We start from the raw sequence: 21,741 nt of genomic DNA, 5'->3' as shown, positions 1-21,741 counted from the left end.
GGAATCCTGGATGTTGCTCTGCCTCCCTAGCCCAGGGACATTAAGGCCTATTGTAGCACCTTACTGCACCCAAGCTAAGACGAGTTAAATCAGAACAAACTTGGATTGTACCTGATCTAAATGGCTCAGTTCCATACTAGGGAGGACACTGATCAACAAGGCTAATAGGAAGCTCCAATGGCATATCATTTAACCTCCCACTTACAGTTTTATATTTAAAAAGAGTAATCTCTTTCCATTAAAAAACTTTAACAGATCCTATAAATATAACTGTCACTCTTACCCATGAAGTCTGTCGACATTTGATGGCTGAAGCTTTTGGTTTTGTTGAACAATCTCTCTACCCACCTGCCCAGGCCAGTTGGACAGGTATCTGTCATTCTTTTCAACACTTGGCTGCATAGCAATGGAGTGCAAGATCAGTGTTACTTAAAAGAAAGTTATATATCTGTTAGAAAAACATTTCTCTGTGTTGAAGAACTACCAAAGGAAAAAAATACAAATTTTCTGGGTGGGTATCAAAACCCTCTTTTTTTTGGCTCTTGTCTGCTTATGCCACGCTTCAGCTGCAGCCAGGATACATGCTCAGATATCTCCAACACTGCTCAGTGATGACATAAAGTTAGGAAGAAAAATAGGGAAAAGCTGAAATTTCATATCCCTAATATACAATCCAAATGATGCAAAGTGACCAAGTAATTTGGCAAGGAAGGAATATAGTCTTGTGTTTGAAAGAAAGTCAATAGCAATGCTTAATAAGTTTAGCTCTGTAATTAAAAACATGCTGCTGATAGAAAAATGCATCTAAAGCAAATAAGTCTATTTTCTCCTATAACGCTGTTGAGGTTTACAGAGCAGTTTGCTTCACCCCTCTACAATATGTTTTGTTCAACAGTCCATTGCCTTACACTATATTGTGGCTGATTCTTGGTTTACTTAAAAGATTTAACTGATCAAAATGCTTACCAATAGTTGTTTCAATGGAAGATGGTATTTTATATCACTGCCTTGTAGCTGATAAGTCAGACAGGCAGGTGCAGGTGCAACCACATTTAATTTGCTTGATGCTCCTCTACAATTAGAAAAAGATCAACTTACATGTTAATAAACAGTAAATTAGGTTGTTTGTTAGAATGAGTCTCAGTCCACTTGCACAGACTGCAGAGAACAGATTACTGCACTAAATAGTATTTTAGAACCAAAGGCAAATGTAAGATTTTTTTCTCTTTACATCTTTAACTTTTCCCAGTTCTGATGAAAGATCATCAATCTGAAACGTTAACTCTGTTTTTCTTCCACAAATGCTGCCAGACCTACTGAGTATTTAAAGCATTTTCTGTTTTTATTTCAGATGTCCAATGTCTGCAGTATTTTGTTTTTGTTGTCGTGTTGGAGTTGCTGTCTTTCAAATGAGACTTTATACTGAGGTCCTGTCCATGTGGGTATGAAAGATCCTGTGGCACTATTGAAATAAAGCAGGAAATTACCCTGGTGCCCTGTCTAACATTCATCCCCCAACCAACACCAGAAAAGATTAACTGGCCATTTGTTTTATTGCTATTTGTTCTTTCATATTTATTTTATCCTTTGAGACAGCTGAAATCAGAAATCAAGGAACAGGAGGTGAATCTCATGGAGGGGTAAGTCTGATGAGAACTGCTGGGGGGCAGGAGGGTGGGGAAAAGAAGAGAAGCTACACACAGAGACATATTCTGGGCAGTGGCGGAGGAGGCTGCTGAACAGGTCAACAACAACTACAACTTTCATTTATATAGCACCTCTAAAGTAGAAAAATATCCCAAGGCACTTCACAAAATTGTAAGCAGACAAAAACTACAATGCCAACCCAAAAATGAGATAGCAGGAGGGCTGAATGAAACTTTAGTAAAGGAGATGGGTTTTAAGGACAGTCTTAAAGGAGGAAAAGGAAATGGAGACACAGAAAAGTTTATGCAGCAGATTCCAGCGCTTATTGCCTGGAAGGTACAGTTGCCAATAGAGAAGCAAAGGAAGTGTGGGATGCATGAGGCAGGCCCAAGTTGGAGGAATGCAGAGTTCCCAGGGGGCTGAAGGACTGGAGTACATTACAGGGATAGGCCACGGAAGGATTTACACACAAGGATTAGAATTTTAAATGAGGCTTCAAATGGACCAGCAGCCAATAGAGCTATTGAGCACAGGGGTGACGGGTGAATGGCACTTGGTCCAGGATAGGATACAGAATGCAGAAATTTGGATGAGCTGAAGTTTACAGGGGGTGGAAGATGGGAGGCCAACCAACAGAACATTGGAATTATTAAGACTGAAGGTGACAAAAGCATGGATGAGGGTTTCAGCAGCAGATGGGCTGAGGCAGGAGGCAAAGACAGACCATGTTATGAGCAAGGGAATTATGTGAAAGTCACTTGAGGTTGGAACAAAAGTAAGATGCTGGAAATCAGAAAAACAGAAAATGCTGGAAAAGCTCAGCAGGTTTTAAAAAAAATTTGTTTTATGGGATGTGAGCATCGCTGGCTAGGACAGCATTTATTGCCCATCCCTAATTGCCCTCAAGAAGGTGGTGGTGAGCTGCCTTCTTGAACCGCTGCAGTCCATGTGGGGTAGGTACACCCACAGTGCTGTGAGGGAGTTCCAGGATTTTGACCCAGCGACAGTTCCAAGTCAGGATGGAGTGTGGCTTGGAGGGGAACTTGCAGGTGGTGGTGTTCCCATGCATTTACTGCCCTTGACCTTCTAGTTGGTAGAGGTCATGGGTATGGAAGGTGCAGTCTAAGGATCCTTACTGCATTGCTGCAGTGCATCTCGTAAATGATACACACTGTGCCACTGTGTGTCGGTGGTGGAGGGAGTGAATGTTTGTGAATGGGTGCTAATCAAGCGGGCTGCTTTGTCCTGGATGGTGTTGAGCTTCTAGAGTGTTGTTGGAGCTGCACCCATGCAGCAAGCGGAGAACATTCCATCACATTCCTGAATTGTGCCTTGTAGATGGTGAACAGATTTTGGGGAGTCAGGAGGTGAGTTACTCGCCGCAGGATTCCTAGCCTCTGACCTGCCCTTGTAGTCATGGTATTTATATGGCTACTCCAGTTCAGTTTATGGTCAATGGTAACCCCTAGGATGTTGATAGTTGGGGATTCAGCGATCGTAATGCCATTAACTGTCAAGGGGAGATGGTTAGATTCTCTCTTGTTGGAGATGGTCATTGCCTGGCACTTGTGTGACGAAAATGTTACTTGCCACTCATCAGCCCAAGCCTGGATATTGTCCAGGTCTTGTTACATTTCAACATGGACTGTTTCAGTATCTGAGGAGTCACGAATGGTGCTGAACATTGTGCAATCATCAGCGAACATCCCCACTTCTGACCTTATTTAGATTAGATTAGAGATACAGCACTGAAACAGGCCCTTCGGCCCACCGAGTCTGTGCCGAACATCAACCACCCATTTATACTAATCCTACACTAATCCCATATTCCTACCAAACATCCCCACCTGTCCCTATATTTCCCTACCACCTACCTATACTAGTGACAATTTATAATGGCCAATTTACCTATCAACCTGCAAGTCTTTTGGTTTGTGGGAGGAAACCGGAGCACCCGGAGAAAACCCACGCAGACACAGGGAGAACTTGCAAACTCCACACAGGCAGTACCCAGAATTGAACCCGGGTCCCTGGAGCTGTGAGGCTGCGGTGCTAACCACTGCGCCACTGTCCTTATGATTGAAGGAAGGTCATTGATGAAGCAGCTGAAGATGGTTGGGCCTAGGACACTACCCTGAGGAACTCCTGCAGTGATCTCCTGGAGCTGAGATGATTGACCTCCAACAACCACAACAATCTTCCTGTGCGCTAGGTATGACTCCAACCAGCAGAGAGTTCCCCCCCATGATTCCCATTGACTCCAGTTTTATTAGGACTCCTTGATGCCATATTTGGTCAAATGCTGCCTTGATGTCAAGGGCAGTCTCTCTCACCTCACCTCTTGAGTTGAGGTCAGGCAGCATCTGTGGAGAGGGGAACAGTTGATGTTTCAGGTTGATATCCCTTCTTCAACATTAAAATAAGTTGGAGATTTAACTGTGTATAAGCAGCTGCAGAGCAAAGGAAAAAGAGGGCGCGGAGAAGGAAAAAATGAAAGGGAGTGTCTGCAATTGGGTGACGGGCAGGAGTGAAAAATGACAACAATTGATGGTACAAGGCAAAAAGGGGTGGTAATGGGACAAGTAAAGAAACAAAAGGTGGATTCAGAAAAGGTGTAAATGGTAACAGCAGAACCTTTACCAGCACCTGCTGTCTGAGAAAATGGGAGCAGTGGTTATGAGTTAAAGTTGTTGAGTTTAGTGTTTAGATCAGGGGCTACGAAGTACCTATTTGAAAGATGAGGTGCAGTTCCTCGAGCTCGCATTGAGCTTTATTGAAACCATGTAGAATTAAAGGAGATGGGAAGATCAGTTTGGGATCAAAAAGGATGGCATGATTATGAACAGTCTGGATCAACTAGAGATCATCTTAATAATAAAGAAAAATCCACATGTTCTTGTAAAATTAACATTCCAATTGTCTAGATTCATCGTTCAGAAATTCATTGTAAAAAGACTGACTGGGGCTCTTTTCTCTGGAAGAGAGAAAACTGAGGGGTCACCTGATAGAGATCTTTAAAATTATGAAATTAAAATTCAAACTACGTAGGGCATACATAGAGAAGATATTTCCACTTACAGGCAAGGCCAGTACTAGGGGCCATAAAAATAAGACAGTCATTAATAAATCCAAAAGGGAATTCAGGAGATAATTTTTACCCAGAGAGTGGTTAGAATTGGAAGTCGCTTTCACAGTGAGTAGTTGAGGCGACTAGCATGGATGCATTCAAGGGGAAGCTAGATAAGCATTAGGGGGGAGAAAGGAAAGAAGGATTTGTTAATATAATAAATTAAAAGCAAAGAAGGATATGTTGATGGGCTTGGATGAAGAAGGATGGAAGGAGGCTCATATGGAGTATAAACATAGATCTGTTGGGCCAAGTGATCTGTTTCTGTGCTGTAAATACTTTGTAGAATCACAGTCATAACAGCACAGGAGACCATTCAGCCCATCAAGTCCACGCCGGCTTTCTGTTGAGCAATCCAGTCAGTATCATTCCGCTGCTCTATCCTGTAGCCCTGCAAGTTTACTTCCCTCAAGCGCCTATCCAATTTCCTTTTGAAATCATGGATCACCTCCACTTCCATCACCCTCATAGACAGCGAGTTCCAGGTCATTACTGCTTAATGCACTAAAAAAGTTTGTTCTCACATTTCCCCCCCACCATGTCTCTTGCCCAAAACCTGAAATCTGTGACCCCAAGTTATTGTATCATGAGCTAATGGGAACAGCTTTTCTTTGTCTACCTTATCTTGGCATCCTTCCATCAACAAAAGATGATGGACACGCTACAAACAATCCATTTAAGTGGGGTGCCTTTTGTTGATGGTTGTGAAGGCCAATCATGGAGAGGCAGGTTCTGCACAAGTGCTGCATGTGAAGTTGCCAGCTGTGAGTTGTTGTTTTCAGCATTGGCACTGTTGCCAAGCTGCTGTAGCCATTGCATGTCATGGTAGTGCACACCAGTCCACAGGATGTGTCGCCATTTCTCTCTTTCGCCAGTTAGTGACTCCCAGGTGCAATAATCAACGTTTAGGGACTTCAGATCGTGCTTGCAAGCATCCTTGAAGTGGAGCTTTGGGCGCCCTACTTGTCATCTGGCCCCGGCTACTTCACCATACAGAAGGCCCTTGGGTATTCGACTGCCTTCCATCCTGTGGATATGTCTGATCCACTGAAACCGTCTGTTTGATTCGTGGCCAACGCATTTATCTTATCTAAACCTGTCATAATCCTGTACACCTCGATTAGATTTCCCCTCAACTTCCTTTGCTCCAAGGAGAAATCAAAGAGAAAAGCCTTAAAAACATTAAATGAAATGAATGATAAGTCAATTTATTTTTGTTGGTATAGGTTGGGGGAGAAATGTCGCCACGGACACAAGGATAGTTCCTCGTCCTTTGAATAATATCATGTCTACCTGCGCAGGCATTTGATCTTAACAAGCTGTCACTTCATTGTCATTGGATGAGATGTTATGTACGCAAATTCTACAGTGATTTGATCACACAGCCTTCTGACCCAGAGGTAAGAATACTAACAGTTCAGCAAAGTGACACTCTGAAGACTAAGAAGGTCTTTGAGTGCTATCAAACATCTGCACTATTTTGCTTTTGTGTTGCTTCGAGTGTTATCCCTGGATTGTGCTGAGTTAACTTATATCAGCCAGATAATAATGAGAGCATGACAATTAGCCTCAGACAGTATTCCAACTCTTAATTGCTACCTTGTGATCCTCATTGAAAGTGCAGCATGGTTTAGAAGTGAGAAAATTACTCGATCTAGTTGCCATGTCATACAGTAAAATAACCAGACACCGCTCAATGCCTGGGATTACAATGAAGAACACTCGTTCTATTTGAATTCTTGAGGGCAAGGAACTTTATCCCATCAAAATCAAGCATCTCCTGCAGGACCAAAGAGTATACGAGTCTGTATTGGAGGGCGGGAGAGAGGATAATGCATATGCTCAAACAAAAAAAAACTTAATTTATAAACTGCCGTTAATGTTCCAAGACTCTTCACAGGAGCGTTAGGAATCAAAATTTGACATCGCGTCACGTAAGGAAATATTAAGGCGATATTAGAGGTCGAATAAAAATCGCTCGGAGCAAAATGCTAACTTTCCAATGCAGAAATCGTCAAGCTCAGTGAAACTTGATTAATGTAAAGCCTCACAACACCCGTCATTTCACAGGCACATACTCAGACAGCTCAACTAGCATCCAGAGGCGGGGAAACCGTTGGGATGGCAACGGGACTCGCAAATTAAAGCCGAGAGAAAGCGAGCAGAGGCCACCTCGCCTCTCCTGTCTGTAGTGTGCAGACCAGTTCAAGCCCTGTCGCCACAACCCCGACACTCTTCGGTTAAAGCCTTACCCATGGCTCGGAGCCAGTGCTTTCTGGCGGTCGCCAACACCCGTAGACATAGTTAATGCCAACGAAGCAGGGAGTCCGGGGAGGAGCCGCTGGATCTTAGCCTCGATGAGGAACCCTTGTGTGTACAGCCCATCACCATGGTGACAGCTAAAGGCCCACAGCTGGTTAGGACCCCACCTTCCCTTTAGTGCCTGTTATAGAGAACGGACAGCCACTTATAACCGGTGGAGCGCTTAAAATTATTTAACACAGTGAAAATTATTTTTAATCTGGTAAAGGCCGAGAGCCGCTACCCGCCCCTTGTTTTTTTTATATAAATGACGATACCAGAACATTAAATTGACAGTTATGTAAGCGGGGAGATTTTTTTAACATGGTTTCCCAAAAAGTGAGTGGAGCCGAGGGTTTGATGTCTCTGGGTGTTGACATTGGGATTAAATTCGCCACCCGAGCCGCACATTCCGACCGCCTGTTTGCGCTCGGACCGCGGCGGCTTGTGGGTGTTGGAGTGCCTTTTGTCCCGAGGCTGCGAAAGATCTCGCCCGATCTCCCTTCTTCTCAGTAAAAGTGCAGCGACTCTTCTCGACCATTCCCCCCACCCTTCACCCCGGCCTTGCTCGTTGATTTTGACAGTTTGGGGAGAGCACTACAACTCCCAGCATACCTAGCCCCTCCCCCCCCCCCCCCCTTAACCACACCACGTTCGGCTTTCCCCGGCAGCCAATCAGCTGCCGAGTCGCCCGGCCTGTTTCCGCGTGGCTCTGTTGCCGCGACGCCCTCTGGGAGTTGTAGTCACGCATCCAATTGGACGGCGCTCAGCGACCACGGTGGTTCGACTCCAATCTCCATGGGCCATAGCGCGCACCCCCTCCCCGTGGCCCCGAGCGGCGCGGCAGCCAATGAGCTGTCCGTACAATACGTTCGTTATCCGGGATATACACACAATAGGATCCAAGATGGCCGAGTTTGGAGCTTCAAACCACGGGGATTCGGCGCTGAATTATCAAGAAAAAGAGTTAAACGAGAGATTAAAGCGCTTATACCCAGCTGTGAACGAAGATGAGACCCCACTGCCTCGATCATGGAGCCCGAAGGACAAGTACAACTATATCGGACTGTCACAAAACAATCTCCGTGTTCACTATAAAGGTAGTCTCTGTGGAATAATCTAGGTTAATCCTGTAAAAAAGGGTAACTGACGGGCGATCGTGTTGTAAAGAAGTGATTTTTTTTCTGCCCGTTTTAGAGGCGATGATTGGTACCGTGACAAGTAACGATCTTAATGCTAATCGACGTCATTGGTTGACCTGTCTCTAGCTCCTGAAAGTATTTCATTTTATTTTAAGATTTGTAATTTTTAATAGTTCCGAAGATCGCCCCTTTCCAAATATGTGATTTTCAATTGTCCCCCATTTCTGGCGCAGTGCCCGTTTGTTGAAGTGATTACCAAATGATTTCTGAGCAACAAAGTGCAGATCGTCTCAATGGTGGCAGTGCAGTATCGTATTTTGTAATTTCTTAAAATAAACACCCCCTTTTTTGGCTGAGCTTCTTGTATTGTTTAAAACTAACAATTTTGGTTGTAATCTGACGATGTAGTCGCTTCTATATACTTATGCATAGTATACCTATGAAACGTTTCGACAGCTGTTGTGTTAAGGTGGATTTACAAAAAAATTGTTCCTTACGGGTCCTCTTTGTTTTAACACTGACGCAATTCCATGGCGAGAGCTGTTGGCTTTGAATAATTCAGCTGCTAAAATTGCGTAAGGTGCTTCCGAAGGTGATCATTGTTTTTGCTAAATCAGGTCACGGAAAAAATCACAAAGATGCTGCATCGGTTCGTGCAACGCACCCAATCCCCGCTGCTTGTGGCATATATTACTTCGAAGTGAAGATCGTTAGCAAAGGCAGAGATGGGTAAGTCCATTACTGCCGACTCTCTGACATGACGTGACTTTTTCATGGAGGTGGGCGATTCCTTTAATAATTGCAGCTTTCATTGTTCGCAGGTATATGGGAATCGGATTGTCAGCCCAGGGTGTCAATATGAACCGGCTGCCCGGTATGTAAGTCATGGTTGCGTAATTATTGTTGATATTTAATGACATGGAGACCTACGTGGTTTGAGTACAAAATACATATTTTTGCTTATGTTTTTCATTGGGAGGCACAGTTAGTGTGTGCTTTTACTCTGAATTCCTGTCTGAAGGTTCCGATTGTCTGGGCTGGCCCGGGTCCATTTCTTAAGATATATTTTGTTTAGATTTTTCCCAACCCTGTAAAACAGGGATAGTGATCACGTGCCCGCCCCTGATATATTTGTTGACATTATTAGCATACGATCACGTGATCGCTGCATGCATTGCGGGGAATTGGCTCAGTCTTTGCAGCAGAGGCAGCTGAAAGAAAGGATTGTGTGTGTTTTTAAGATATCAGCATTTTTTTGATATTGTATTAATGTAAAAAAAACTATATCTAAATCGATCCAAGCTATCCAGTGTGGCTGCATGATTCTGTCTTCTAATCCAGTGTTTTTCAAATTTCTTTGCTCCAAGGCCCTCTGTTCAAATGGATTAGTAATCACGGACCCCCCCCCCCCCCCAACCTATATTGGCGTCCTACACATAATTGTATTTTGACAGCCTTTCTTTGAGTTTAGACTTAAATATTTTTTAAAAACTCCCCTCTCGAACAAGGCTGAACTCACCCGGTGCCCCTCAGTTTTCTTAACTGCACATGGTGATCTTCCTGCTGCTCTCAGCATTCTTCCATGCTCACTCCCCTTTGAGGTGAGACAGCTTGCCCACTCTGCGCTGTATACGTATGCTGCTGCCTCTCAACACGCACAATGCCTGCCTCCGTCCACTGCTCATTTGCTTACTGCTCGACTATTTCGTGGACAGCCTGGAAAGTCACTATGAACCCCAGTTTGGGAATCATTGTTCTAAATTGACTATTCTTGTGATGTACACATACCCACATTGAAAGGACAGCATTTTTATTAAAAACTGGAATCAACTTAATATTTGTCCTCTTTGCCCTAAACAAAGCAACATTTTGTAAATCAAAGTGACTCCTGACAACGCAGAACACACGCAGAGTGATCGCAGATTTCATCAATGTGTGAAAACATTTGCCAGCCTGCCAGTATGAATGCGCGCGCATGACGTCATCACACAATGACTTCCTCACCCCTCAATAGCCGTCTCCATTCACCCGAACAGTACCCCGCTCCCTCCCACCATCCCTGCTTCAATCACCTCTTCGCCAGGTTCGAATCCTGCCATGTTGCTGCCTTCCCTCAGCCACTCGTTCCCCGTGCCCGCTTCACCCCCCCCTCAGCTACTCGTTCCTGCCCCAATGGTCGCTCTACCCCTCAGTCACTTGCTCTAGGCCTCCCAGCTTCCCCACCCCCCTGTAAGCCATTCGCTCCAGCCCCCCCTCAGCCGCTCGCGCCAGACCTTGTCACTATTCCCCTGGGCCGATCTCTTTTTCTCATTTTTTCCTCACTTTTTCCCACTCCCCACTTCACCTCTCCCGCCCACCAGCTCCAGGCCGTGCCACCTCTCTCCTCACGGCCACTTGCTCCTACGTTGCCCCATCACCCCTCGTGGCCCGCCTTATTTCTTCGGGTGGCGCAGCGGAGAATAATTGAATGTGGGATTGAGTGGCCGAGAGGAGGGAAGCAGCGTACCCTGGAGTTAGCGGCTGGTGGGGGGGGGGGAAGAGGCGAGCGAGCGAGTGGCTGGAGAGCGGGGTGGGGGGAGGTGCGAGGAGCAGGTACTATCGGCTGAGGGGGTTTGGGGCGGGAGCAGTGGCGAGGTATGGAGTGAACGGGAGGCGGGAAGGGAGCGAGCGGCTCGAGGCAGGAGGGAACGGCGAGGCCGACCGAATGGCTAAGGGAAGGCAGCGGGGCGCCAGTAGCGAGAACACGGACGCAGGAGGGAATGGCAAAGAGAAGCGTAGATTAGATTAGATTAGATTAGAGATACAGCACTGAAACAGGCCCTTCGGCCCACCGAGTCTGTGCCGACCATCAACCACCCATTTATACTAATCCTACACTAATCCCATATTCCTACCAAACATCCCCACCTGTCCCTATATTTCCCTACCACCTACCTATACTAGTGACAATTTATAATGGCCAATTTACCTATCGTAGTGACAGGAGGGAGTGGGGGACTGTTGGGAGTCAGCGATGGCAGCCATTGAGGGGATTTTTGGACTGAATTTGTTTTTTGTGATAAATTGAGCAGCGCCTTCTTTAATCTTGGCAGCTTTCTGAAACATCACGGACAATGACGTTTCAGTATAGAGGCCGCATTTGCACATATGCTAGTACTGCGCCACCTAGTGGTTGTGTTGTCAGCAAATACAACCTTTGCAAATAATGTAATAAGCACTTGACTTAATTGTCAGTTATATTCAAATTAGTACGTGTGGAATATTTTAATTGGCATTACTATTTGACCAGTTGCTATGACTTTTTAATTTTCTGAGGTACAATACCAAATGAATTGTGATTAGTAAAATATCTTTGCTAAAAGTGAGAAAAGCTGCTAGTTATGGACACCTAAGTCTTAATGGCTTTTTACAAATTGAGATTGTAGATAAATTCAGAGGCAGCAGGAAAAGTACCTGCTTGTTAGCTATGTGTCTGTTTCATATATTTTTCCAGGAATTGGGTGAAGAGAAGTTTAAGTTATGTTTTTGACCAGTTGATTTACTGGTTCTTCACGTGACACTCTATTTCAAAATTTCTTTTCATCACTCTATCAAATTTAACAAAGCTGCTGTATAGGGCTTTCTTCCTCCTCTCCTCCCCCAAAATGATGATTCATGCTGGTTATGAATCATTGGATGCTGACAGTCATCTGATATCTTGCCCAAATGCCTATCCTTCATGTGTGAATCTAGACAGTGAGTAACAGTGCATTATTTGAAAGTGCTTTAGTAGAGCATCACAATTTACTTAATCCTGCTCATGCCTGTTGTTGACATGTCTGGGAACCAAACTTCTGCTTCAGGAAGCCATTCAAAGTAGAAAAGCTGGTCAATGTTTTATTTTTCCCTTGTTGACCTCTGTAGGCTGAGTGCCTGAATTAGCGTACCAATTGAGATCATTTTATTCAGCACAAACTAGAGATCAAACCTAGAATCTTTAGAGCATAGAAGGAGGCCATTTGGTCCATCATGCCTGTGCTAGCTCATTTGCAATGCTGTCCCACTTCTGTACTCTTTCCCAATAGCCCTGCAACTTATTTGTTTTCAAGTGTGTGTGTATATACATATATATCAATTCCCTTTTGAACATTGCCAGTGCACTCTGGATCGTAACAACTTGGTGAATAAAAAAAACTCCTCATCTCTCCTTTATTCTTTTGCCAATTACCTTAAAAATCTGTGTCCTCCAGTTACTGAACATCCTGCCAGTGGAAAAAGTTTATTCTTATTCACCATATCAAAGCCTTTCATAATTTTGAACACCTATTAAATATCCTTTTAACCTTTTATGCTCTTAGTAAAACTAGCATTGAAACACTAGGATGCTGCACTTACAGGATTGTTCAGGGAGTGCAAATAATTTTGTTAGAGAGAACAGAAGCCATATTAGGTATATTTCAATCTTGAGGTCTTAGATAATAAATATGTAGTTCCTTCTAATGTGGGAGAATATTTCTTGGGCTCTTCATAAGATAGTGAAGAGAATTATAAGGAATAGACTGAAGTGGAACAGAAGGTTGAAGGGATAATTTTGAAAGGTAGAAAGAGAATGCAGCGTGAATTGGTTTTGGATGAGGATCCGCAGGCAAGGGCAAGATTAATGGCTGAAAGTTAGGCATCCAGTGAGGGAGAGGGTAGCAATGTGAAACCAAAGGAATACAGGACAAATCTGGACAAAACAGGGAATTGATGGAGCTTGACAAGGCGAGGGCTGATGAGAGTGCAGGATTTGAGGGAAGAGGTGGCATGGGCCATAAGTGTTGTGGATTAATTGGCATTTGTGAAAGATGCATGGGGGGGGGCTTGTTAAAGCATTCAAAGGAGTCAGTTCGTGAGGTGATCAAACATCCGTTGGTTTTTAGAGTGCAGGAAGAGGATTAGTAAGTCGAGGTCAAAAAAATTGGCTTTGACAACAGACCTGATATCGGATAAGAACACCAATTTAGGATTGATCAGAAAACCAAGATTATGCATCACACTGTTCAACCTGAGCAGGCATGTGGGGCAGTAGAATTAATATTGAAAGGAATTGATTTTGTTTAACTTAGAATCTTAGAATGATACAGCAAGACGGAGGCCATTTAATCCATTGTGCCTGTGCTGGCGCTTTGAAAGAGCTATCCAGTTAGTTTCTTTCTCTGCCCTTTTCCCCATAGCCGTAAACATTTTTCCCTTTCAGTTATTTATCCAGTTGCTTTTTGAAAATTGCTATTGAATCTGCTTTCACCACTCTCCTTTTCAGGACAGTGCATTCCACATCATAACAACTTGCTGCGTAACAGCATTTTCATCATCTCGCTCTGGTTCCTTTGCCATTTACTGTAAACTTACAATGTTTCAAATTGTTGTACAGAGTACGAAATAGTTTTTTTGCCCTTAGTGGTATATTGTGACAGTTTAAAGATTAGGTCATGTTTTGAATCCCAACAGTTGAATGACCGTTGAATAATATTGCATCATGATCATTCACATATAACAGTATATCAAATTGCAAAATGGGTCAAAGTTTGTCTTGTGGAATGGAGTTAGTGTTTGTAATTGTGTTCCATGTGACGACGAGATGTAATTCTTTTGAAAAAGAAATGCAATAAGTTTAACCAAGATAATGTTTTGTATCATTAACTTAAGTATGTAACTAGTTATTTTTACATATATTCAAGGTTACAAATCTTAGGAGTTTTAGATGGATTCAGCTTGTGGTGGTGTGCAGAAGTTAATTCTTGCTCACAGTCTTCAGTAATAAATTTCTGTTGTAAGGGACTTTTGAGTTATGATATACTTTGATAAAGTAACCACACATCTTTTAACAAAGTTTAACAAAATTAGTGATTTTGTTTGCACAGCATCCTTAAAAGTTTAATTTACTTGAACAGTGATCAGATATCTTCATTGTCTTTGAAGCTGCACTTTGAATATTCAAAATTTAGCCTCGTGTGTATACTCAATTTGGAATCTGTTAGATGATGTGCTTTTATCAGGTTTAAAATGACTGGGTCACTGAGTTTTGCATGTATATTTCATCTCCCCTTTATAGTGGTTCTGCAATATGCTTTGGCTTCTGTTGCATTAGATTCTGCTCTCTCTACATTGTAGTGAAGGTACACCAACACTTGAGCAACATAGCATTTGTGCAAGCAATTGAAAGTCAAGGTCGCAACTTTTAATTTTATAAGCCCTGGAGGTTCATCACATCTGTGAAAGGTCAGCAGAAGCCAACAAAACTCCACTGAGGCCAGTAAAATCAAAGCAGTGGACACCGATGGCAATAGCTTTTTATACTTGGATGACAGCAGCATTGTTGATGCTGTTGGAGCCTTGGAAAATCACCTCTCCAGCAATAGTGGTATCCCATTTATATTGCAGTGCAGCTGTCAATCAGAGCTGCTGTTAGTGGTAGATAGCATACGGGGTGGTGGGGGGGGCATCATTACTACCTTTCTCAAACTCTACTGCTTGCTTTTTTTTTTAACCATTTATTTAGGCCCCGATATTCACGGGGAGGTAATGGGAGTGGAGTAGTTGGGAGGCAAGGCTGGGCTGACGGAGGTCCTGCTAAATTTATTGGCAGAACCTTATTATAAATTTCTTCCTTCTGCTTCTTGATGGCAGCTTGCCTAGTTGACAGGCTGGCTAGCTGCTGGGTGGGAAAACCAACGTCAGGAGGGAAAACCAACGTCAGGAGGCTGCTACGGGGACCCTTGGGTATGGTCCCCAGCAAGCACGATCACGTGGCATGGAGTTGTTGCTGATCACGGCGGGGTGAAGCGAGAAGCCGCAAGAGTACTGCTGATCTGTCTGGCCTGCAAAGACTACTAGTAAAAAGCACTTACGTTCTTGAGCCAGGAGCTCTTGCCCCTCTTTCGCCACCGAGTTTCCTGAGCTCTGGGAAATCTGGATGGCGGTTGTTAAATTTAAATAAGCCTAATTGCATTGTAGGAGTCTGATTTAATTATAATTAAGTGTTGCACTTCTCCCAAGATGAGGGATGCATGAGCCTCGCAACTCCTCACCAACACATCACTGAGAAGGCTGGAGCCATCAGCTTTGGCCTGATACAGGTTTCTGGCTGATTCTATACACTCAGCAGACACCACATCTTTCTGTCATAAAAACCATTTACATTCATCTCAGCAACACATCCTGTCTTTGCTGTACCTTAGATCCTCTGCTAGTGAAACATTCGTAGATGGCTTGTCAGCTCTTCAGTCAATTACTCCATTGCTATCCTTGCTCGATTTCCATGCTCCACTCTCCATAAACTCTAACCTAACAATGTATGTGTCTCACCAAGTCCACATCTCCATTATCCAAGTTCTTATTGACCTACATTGACTCCCCGTCCCACAATACTTCAAGTTTAAAATCCTTTTCCTTATCTTTAAATCCTTCTATAGCCTCAGCCTACCAAACTCCACCTTCTTCCAACCTTCCTAAACGCTTTCTCTCAAACTCTTAACTGATTCAATGTCCAATTTTAATACTCCAGTGAAGTTCTTTCGGCCCTTCTTATATCAAAGGTGCTTTATATGTGAACATTTTTGTTGACCTTTTAGAGGATCTGTAGTTGTACGGTCATGTAAGTAGTGCATTACTCGTTTTAAAAAAAATCTTTCTTTGTTTCTTGTTCCTTGCTATCTCATTAAGGCTGCCTTGGTTGCCATGGTATATTTTGCCTCCCAATGTTTTGGGGTAAAATGTATTAATAATAGCTTGGGAAAGCTATAGTGTTTGGTCAAGCTGCTACTGTGTGCACTTGGCTTGTCTACATTTTATTGTGGTGATCAAAGCCTGAATTTTATTATATATTGTCAATGCTAATGAGTGTTTTTCTCCCTCTTCCAGTTCTAATTTCTTGCAATTTTTCCTCTCTTTAAAGGTGTTGACTCAATGTGTGGTATTTTTCCAGGGTGTCAGTTACTGATTAGTGAGCATGAGCTGCTGATGCTTTTTCTCTTTCTAGCCCAGTGACACAGACTAACAGCAGTACCCTTGTGCCTGAGATCAATTAATAGATCATGTCTATCTTTTTGAGAGGAATGCTGGGGCCAAGGTTTACAGAAGAAAAACTTGCATTTATTCAGCACCTTTTTTGCATCTGCAAGAAATGTCCCAGAGTATTGAATAATGAATTAGTTTAAAGTGCAGTGTTTACTATGTCAAAAATACAGTCACCACATTGAGTGCAGCAAGATATCCAACTCATCACAAATGAGATGAAAAACCAATTAATCTGTTTTTGGTGGTAATTGGTTGCTTTGTTTGGGATGGTGTCTATTTAATATCTGATTCAGCAATGCCATGTTTCCTCAGTACTGAGGTATTGCAACAGCAACAACTTGCATTGATATCATTCATACCTTAATGTGAGAAATCATTCACATAATTTTAATCGGAAAAAAAAGACATTGAGCCAAAGAAGGAGATATTAAAAAATAGTATAAAGAGGTAGGTTTTAAGGAAGATCTCAAAGGAAGTGAAAGAAATGAAGAGACAGAGGGCTTGAGGGGTGTAAAGAGAGAATTCCGCAGACTAGGACCCAAAGCACAGCTGCGACTGGTGGGACATAGGGACTGGGTATAAGAAGCCAGAGCTCATTAACATAGATTGGAGCTTGAACCCATTACTACCTGATTGTGAAGCAGGAGTTTTGCTAGCTGAGCCAAACTGACAATTGGTGCGTAATTGTCATGGTAGCTTTAGTCATTTCTTTTCCCCAAGCGCAAGACTGGGGCTGAAATTTATACTGGTGGGTGGTCATCATGATGACTTTAATGTTGTGATATGTTGTCATTTAGTATCCCTTGTAGAATGAGATGAGTGAATCCGAAGCCTTAGAAAGGAGTACTTTTTGGCAGAGTAGAATGTGATAATAAGTTAACCTTTAGAATGCAAAACATAACCAATTAAAAAGCAGTAGCACACAGACACTTAACGATTCAGAAAAAAGCAGCTATATAGGATACCAATAATTATTTTATTTAATTCACCATTCAGTTCTGCGATCACTGAAAACAATTCAGTAGAACCTGCATCTGTACTGGAATTATCAGCCAGAAGTTTTGTGGGACACATCATTTTGTGAGCCATTGTATCCTTGTTGGAATTGCGAAGATTTATTTTATTTTTGTTTCCTATTTTGAAAAATTAATTTTTTTTTAATGTTCATTAGAAGTATGTGCTCGGCCTTCCTGTCAGCCATTCCATTATAAATTCCTATCAACATTTCTGAAGAAAACTGCCTGAGTAAACTTGTCACACCGTAATTACACCATGTGCGTGGAGGCTGTACAGTACCACGATTGGCATGTGACCAGTTTACAGAAGCAGTTTCATCATTATATGGACATAGGAATATATTATGGGAATATAAAAATTAGAGAATGTATGACTTTAAAATGGGGTTTGAACTATGTCTTCATACCCTGGCCTAATTATCCATCATTTGCTAGCTCTGCTTCACCTGAAGACTAAAATTGTTTTGACTCATCAGGTGGAACACCACATACTATATATATATATTATATATATTTTGTGAGTGAGAGACATTTGATATTTAATTTTTTATTCTTTTGCATATTATGTGTACAAGACCAAAATTTAGGGACTCAATTACTTGTGAATTTCCATTATGTGTGGGTGGATTGATGCTCTCCATTGTGAAGGTTCCAAAATAGAGTAATTTTATGTTTTTAAAATGATTGTTAATTCATTTGAACAATTGTTTTTAATGTGGTAAGAGGATAAAGGAACTATAAAACATTTAAATTGATTTGAATATCTAAAGGTTTTTCACTGGGTGGGTTAAGTAAGTTGGTGCAGGGTGTTCTGACCAGAAGAATAAGAAAGTACAGTTAAATGAACACCAAGAACAGTGAGTAATATGGTTAAATGAAAAGAGTGACTTACTTTCCTGTTGGAGTTCAGTTTCTCCTTTTTAATTACTGTCTTCACTAGGTTATTTAGCCACAGTGATACTGTGATGACTAAATGTCCATCATGTTGAAAGTATCACTGTGTTAAGTTTATCAAACACAGTGCTGCATTAAATTACCTGTGTCGGGAGGTGGCTGTCAAATTGGATAATTCATTAATGTATTATTGGTTGACAGGCAGACCAATGTACATTGTCTTTCCTTTATTTTTGTCATCCTCTCCTGAATGCTTGTATGATTTAGCACATACAAAACAACTACTTATATTTATATAGTACCTTTTAACGTAATAAAACATCCCAAGGAGCTTTACAGGAGCATTATTAAAACAAAGAATGGCACTAAACCTCAAAAGGAGATAGTCGGTCAAAGAGATGGGTTTTAAAGAGTGTCTTAAAGGAGGAAAATGAGGTGAAGAGGTGTAGGGAGGGTATTCCAGAGCTTGGGGCTTAGGGAACTGAAGGCACGGCCACCAATGGTGGAGTGATTAAAATCAGGATACACAAGGCCAGAATTAGACGAGCACAGATATCTTGGAGGGTTGTGCGGCCGGAGGTGATTCGAGAGCTTGGTAGGGGGTAGAGGGCTTTGAACACGAGGATGAGATTTTTAAAAACACGTAGAGAAGAAAGGGTGGAAAAAGACCACTGGGCCCATCTAGACTGCCTTATCGGATATGATGTAACTATGTACAGAATTTATCCATCCCATAACTATAATCTCCAAGGGTAGATGAATAAAAACCTGTGACTAGGTTGGTAAAAAAATAATGCTGAGAAACTCCTCTCCAACTGCTTGAGGCTAGGTTACAGGAAACTGCAATGGCCATTACTCATTCTAGTTGACTCTCAAGTCATGTACATGGATAATACTTCTTCACTTAGGGATTTTTAAAGGACTACAGCAAATCCATACCCACCACACGTTTTGATTATCTGTTGCATGAGAATCAGTAACCATCTTGTACCTCACCCAAGTGACCATCCTTCATGTGTGACCTTTGACAGTGAATGGTAACATTGGTGGATGGTATCATCCACACCTGCCCTCGTCTGATATGTGCACACTTACATTATTCTCTATTCAACCTTGAATAGTTCTCCTTTCTATTGATAGAGAGATTAAGACTTTTTTTATTGTTGATGTCACAAACGGTTCTTATAACTATAAGCAAGTGTGATGTAGCTTGTCTGAAGGCTCTGTGTGTTGAATCATCAGCCCCTAAATAAAGGGTCTTTCGCAGTTGATGGCACTGCAGAATATAAAGTTACTGACCTCCATGCAGCAGGCTGCAGAAGAGACTCTCTTCTCTTTGGGTACTTGAATCAGCTGTCTTTATCCTGACCTTTTGTAATGGCTTTGTAAATGTGCTGAGTTGGTTGAGTGTCAGTACTTGCATTGGGATGTAAAACACACGTTTTGCACTGGGCAGGCTTCATGCCTATTTAGTGACGAATAGTGACTTTTATTACACTGAAATGAATTGTTCTAAAAGTGGAAAAATCCTACACTCTCTGCCTTACTTCCACTTTGTTTTAGGTGTGTTGGAGGCCAATTCAGAAAATAACAGCTCAGTCTGTACGTTATCGGCAGTGTTATCCTTCAGATGAGATGTTAAAATTAGGATCCATCTGGTAGTTCAGGAGCAGACTGTTCCCCTTGTATCCTGGTCAAAATCCTTCCCTCAAACAATATATTCAGAAACTGATTAACAGGCTTTGCATCTCACCATAGGTTGCGAAATATTGCTAGCAGAGAATGACCATTGTGTATCTCCATAACTGTTGCTGCACTGTAAAAATAATCTGTAAGAATCACTGGGATACATTACCATATCAATTCGTTTTTAATATTTTCTATATCAACACATAAATGGCCAAGTAAACTATTGCATTTTGTTGTCTTGCCATTTTAGATATTACCTATTTATTCTTTTCAAGCCTTCTCTTCTGTTCCCACCCTCCCCTGCCACCATAGTATGATTTAATACCAATTTATTTTTTATGTTTTTTATTTGTGAATGCTAATTGTATATTAATTGTGTTTAATTGTAGGCAGGTGGTAGGCATTAACTGGGGATTCGCTTGTGCTTCTATAATTAGACATGGACTTAAACTGCGGTTGTTGGGTTAGGAGTTGCTTGCTTGTAATGTGTAACTGTAAATAAATGCCTATAAAAGTGTATAAAGATTGGCTCCAGTTATATCCTTCACCAACTGACTTTCTGAAACATAATGAAGGTATTCAAAGATTGGGGGAAGATCTGTTCTCCTCCCTTCTTTTCTGTAACACTTTTTATGATCCTGAAAGCCACTGAATATGCAAATTGATTGTGTGTGAGCAGCATTTGGGAAGGTGGCGTCCTAGGTTATTATCTCATTTATTGAGCACTGACTGAAGTGTTACAGGGTTTATGAAACAAAGGCATCTAAACCTCCTGATTCAACAGAAGCCAGTGCTCTACTAGTCTGTACCTGTTTGGCATCTGAGTGCTTGGGCCAAGTTCTCCAAAATGTCCAGTCTTTCTAAACCTTTTAAATGCTTCCGAGTGAGATTGTTGAGCTTTATTGAAGCTGCTTTTATCTTGTGCTGGTTTTGCTAGCTCCTGACATAAGAGTCTCTCACAGCCAGTGGCAACATCATATTAAACCTGCCCATTTTGCTAAGGTCAGCAGTCAGGAAGACTTGACTTTAAAAAAAAAAATCCTTGTCGCTGGCAACAAATCTGGCAAGTTTGGTTTGCTGCCAACTGCATGAACCTCTACCTAATGGCACTAGGACAAGATAGAAGGAAGCTTAAGATAGTTTAATATATAGGTTTGTTAATTTCATTACATTGCCAAGCAGTTTCTTTTTAAAACCGTATTGGGGATGTATGTTTTCAATAGAGAGAGATCAGTAAGCAGGTCTGCTTATTTGGCTGGTGTTACTGTGTATTGCATGATATTGGAATAATGGCCAGTGATTTTTTTTTTTAATGTGTCGGATACTATTAAGTGTTGTATTTAACTCCTTCAAAGTCCAAAATGTTCCTGAAGATTTTCCATGAAAATGACTGCCCATCTGAATTTTAATGGTATTTTAAACAAATGGAATCAGTCTGGAAATGTAGGGTTGCATTTTCATTATGGAGGTGGGCAACAGGAACCGGGTCTGGTTTTAGATCCAAAACCTGCCTCTCTGGGAAGGTGATTCAGATTGCAATTTACTAGTGGGAAAGCCTTAATTGGTATGGAGATGGGTTTCCTGTCCTCAGAGCCAGTGGGATTGAAAATGGCAGTGGGTTATTTTGAGCCAGTGGGGCTCATGCAGACTTCCACAGCAGCCCACATTGAGGCTGCTGGTTATTTATAGGAATAAATCTGCCTTTCGCAGCACCAGAGGGAAGTGAGATGTCACAGGAGAGCTAGGCACTAGGGACAGGGCAGACCCTCTCTTCATCGATGCCCACCAGGATCTAATGCTGGAGGCCATGAGGGAAAGGAGGGAGGTCCTCTTCCCAGAGGGTGGCAAGAAGAAACCACAGCATTATGAACCTCTCTGTTTAGTGTTA

The 21,741-nt window shown here is 42.2% G+C and overlaps 2 protein-coding genes across 3 annotated transcripts in view; one reads left to right on the top strand and one right to left on the bottom strand.

Annotated features, from left to right (window-relative positions):
• The window catches only part of tsnaxip1 (translin-associated factor X interacting protein 1), an 84,896-nt gene extending 77,740 nt beyond the window's left edge, over positions 1–7,156 (bottom strand). The window contains exons 1-3 of the mRNA XM_068049536.1: positions 7,027–7,156; positions 967–1,072; positions 284–396 (exon numbers count right to left, since the gene is read on the bottom strand). Coding sequence (XP_067905637.1) covers positions 284–396; positions 967–1,072; positions 7,027–7,076 — 269 coding nt within the window. The 5' untranslated portion in view covers positions 7,077–7,156. The remainder of the gene's footprint in view (positions 1–283; positions 397–966; positions 1,073–7,026) is intronic.
• Positions 7,157–7,885: 729 nt separating this feature from the next.
• The window catches only part of ranbp10 (RAN binding protein 10), a 168,569-nt gene continuing 154,713 nt past the window's right edge, over positions 7,886–21,741 (top strand). The window contains exons 1-3 of one of the 2 annotated variants that reach the window (XM_068049532.1): positions 7,886–8,175; positions 8,835–8,946; positions 9,039–9,091. In XM_068049532.1, coding sequence (XP_067905633.1) covers positions 7,926–8,175; positions 8,835–8,946; positions 9,039–9,091 — 415 coding nt within the window. In that variant the 5' untranslated portion in view covers positions 7,886–7,925. The remainder of the gene's footprint in view (positions 8,176–8,834; positions 8,947–9,038; positions 9,092–21,741) is intronic. The other variant, XM_068049533.1, reaches the window with a different exon arrangement.

This window comes from Heterodontus francisci, chromosome 17 (genome assembly GCF_036365525.1).
Source record: "Heterodontus francisci isolate sHetFra1 chromosome 17, sHetFra1.hap1, whole genome shotgun sequence".
Classification (NCBI taxonomy): domain Eukaryota; kingdom Metazoa; phylum Chordata; class Chondrichthyes; order Heterodontiformes; family Heterodontidae; genus Heterodontus; species Heterodontus francisci.
This window is presented reverse-complemented; position numbering and strand designations above follow the sequence as displayed.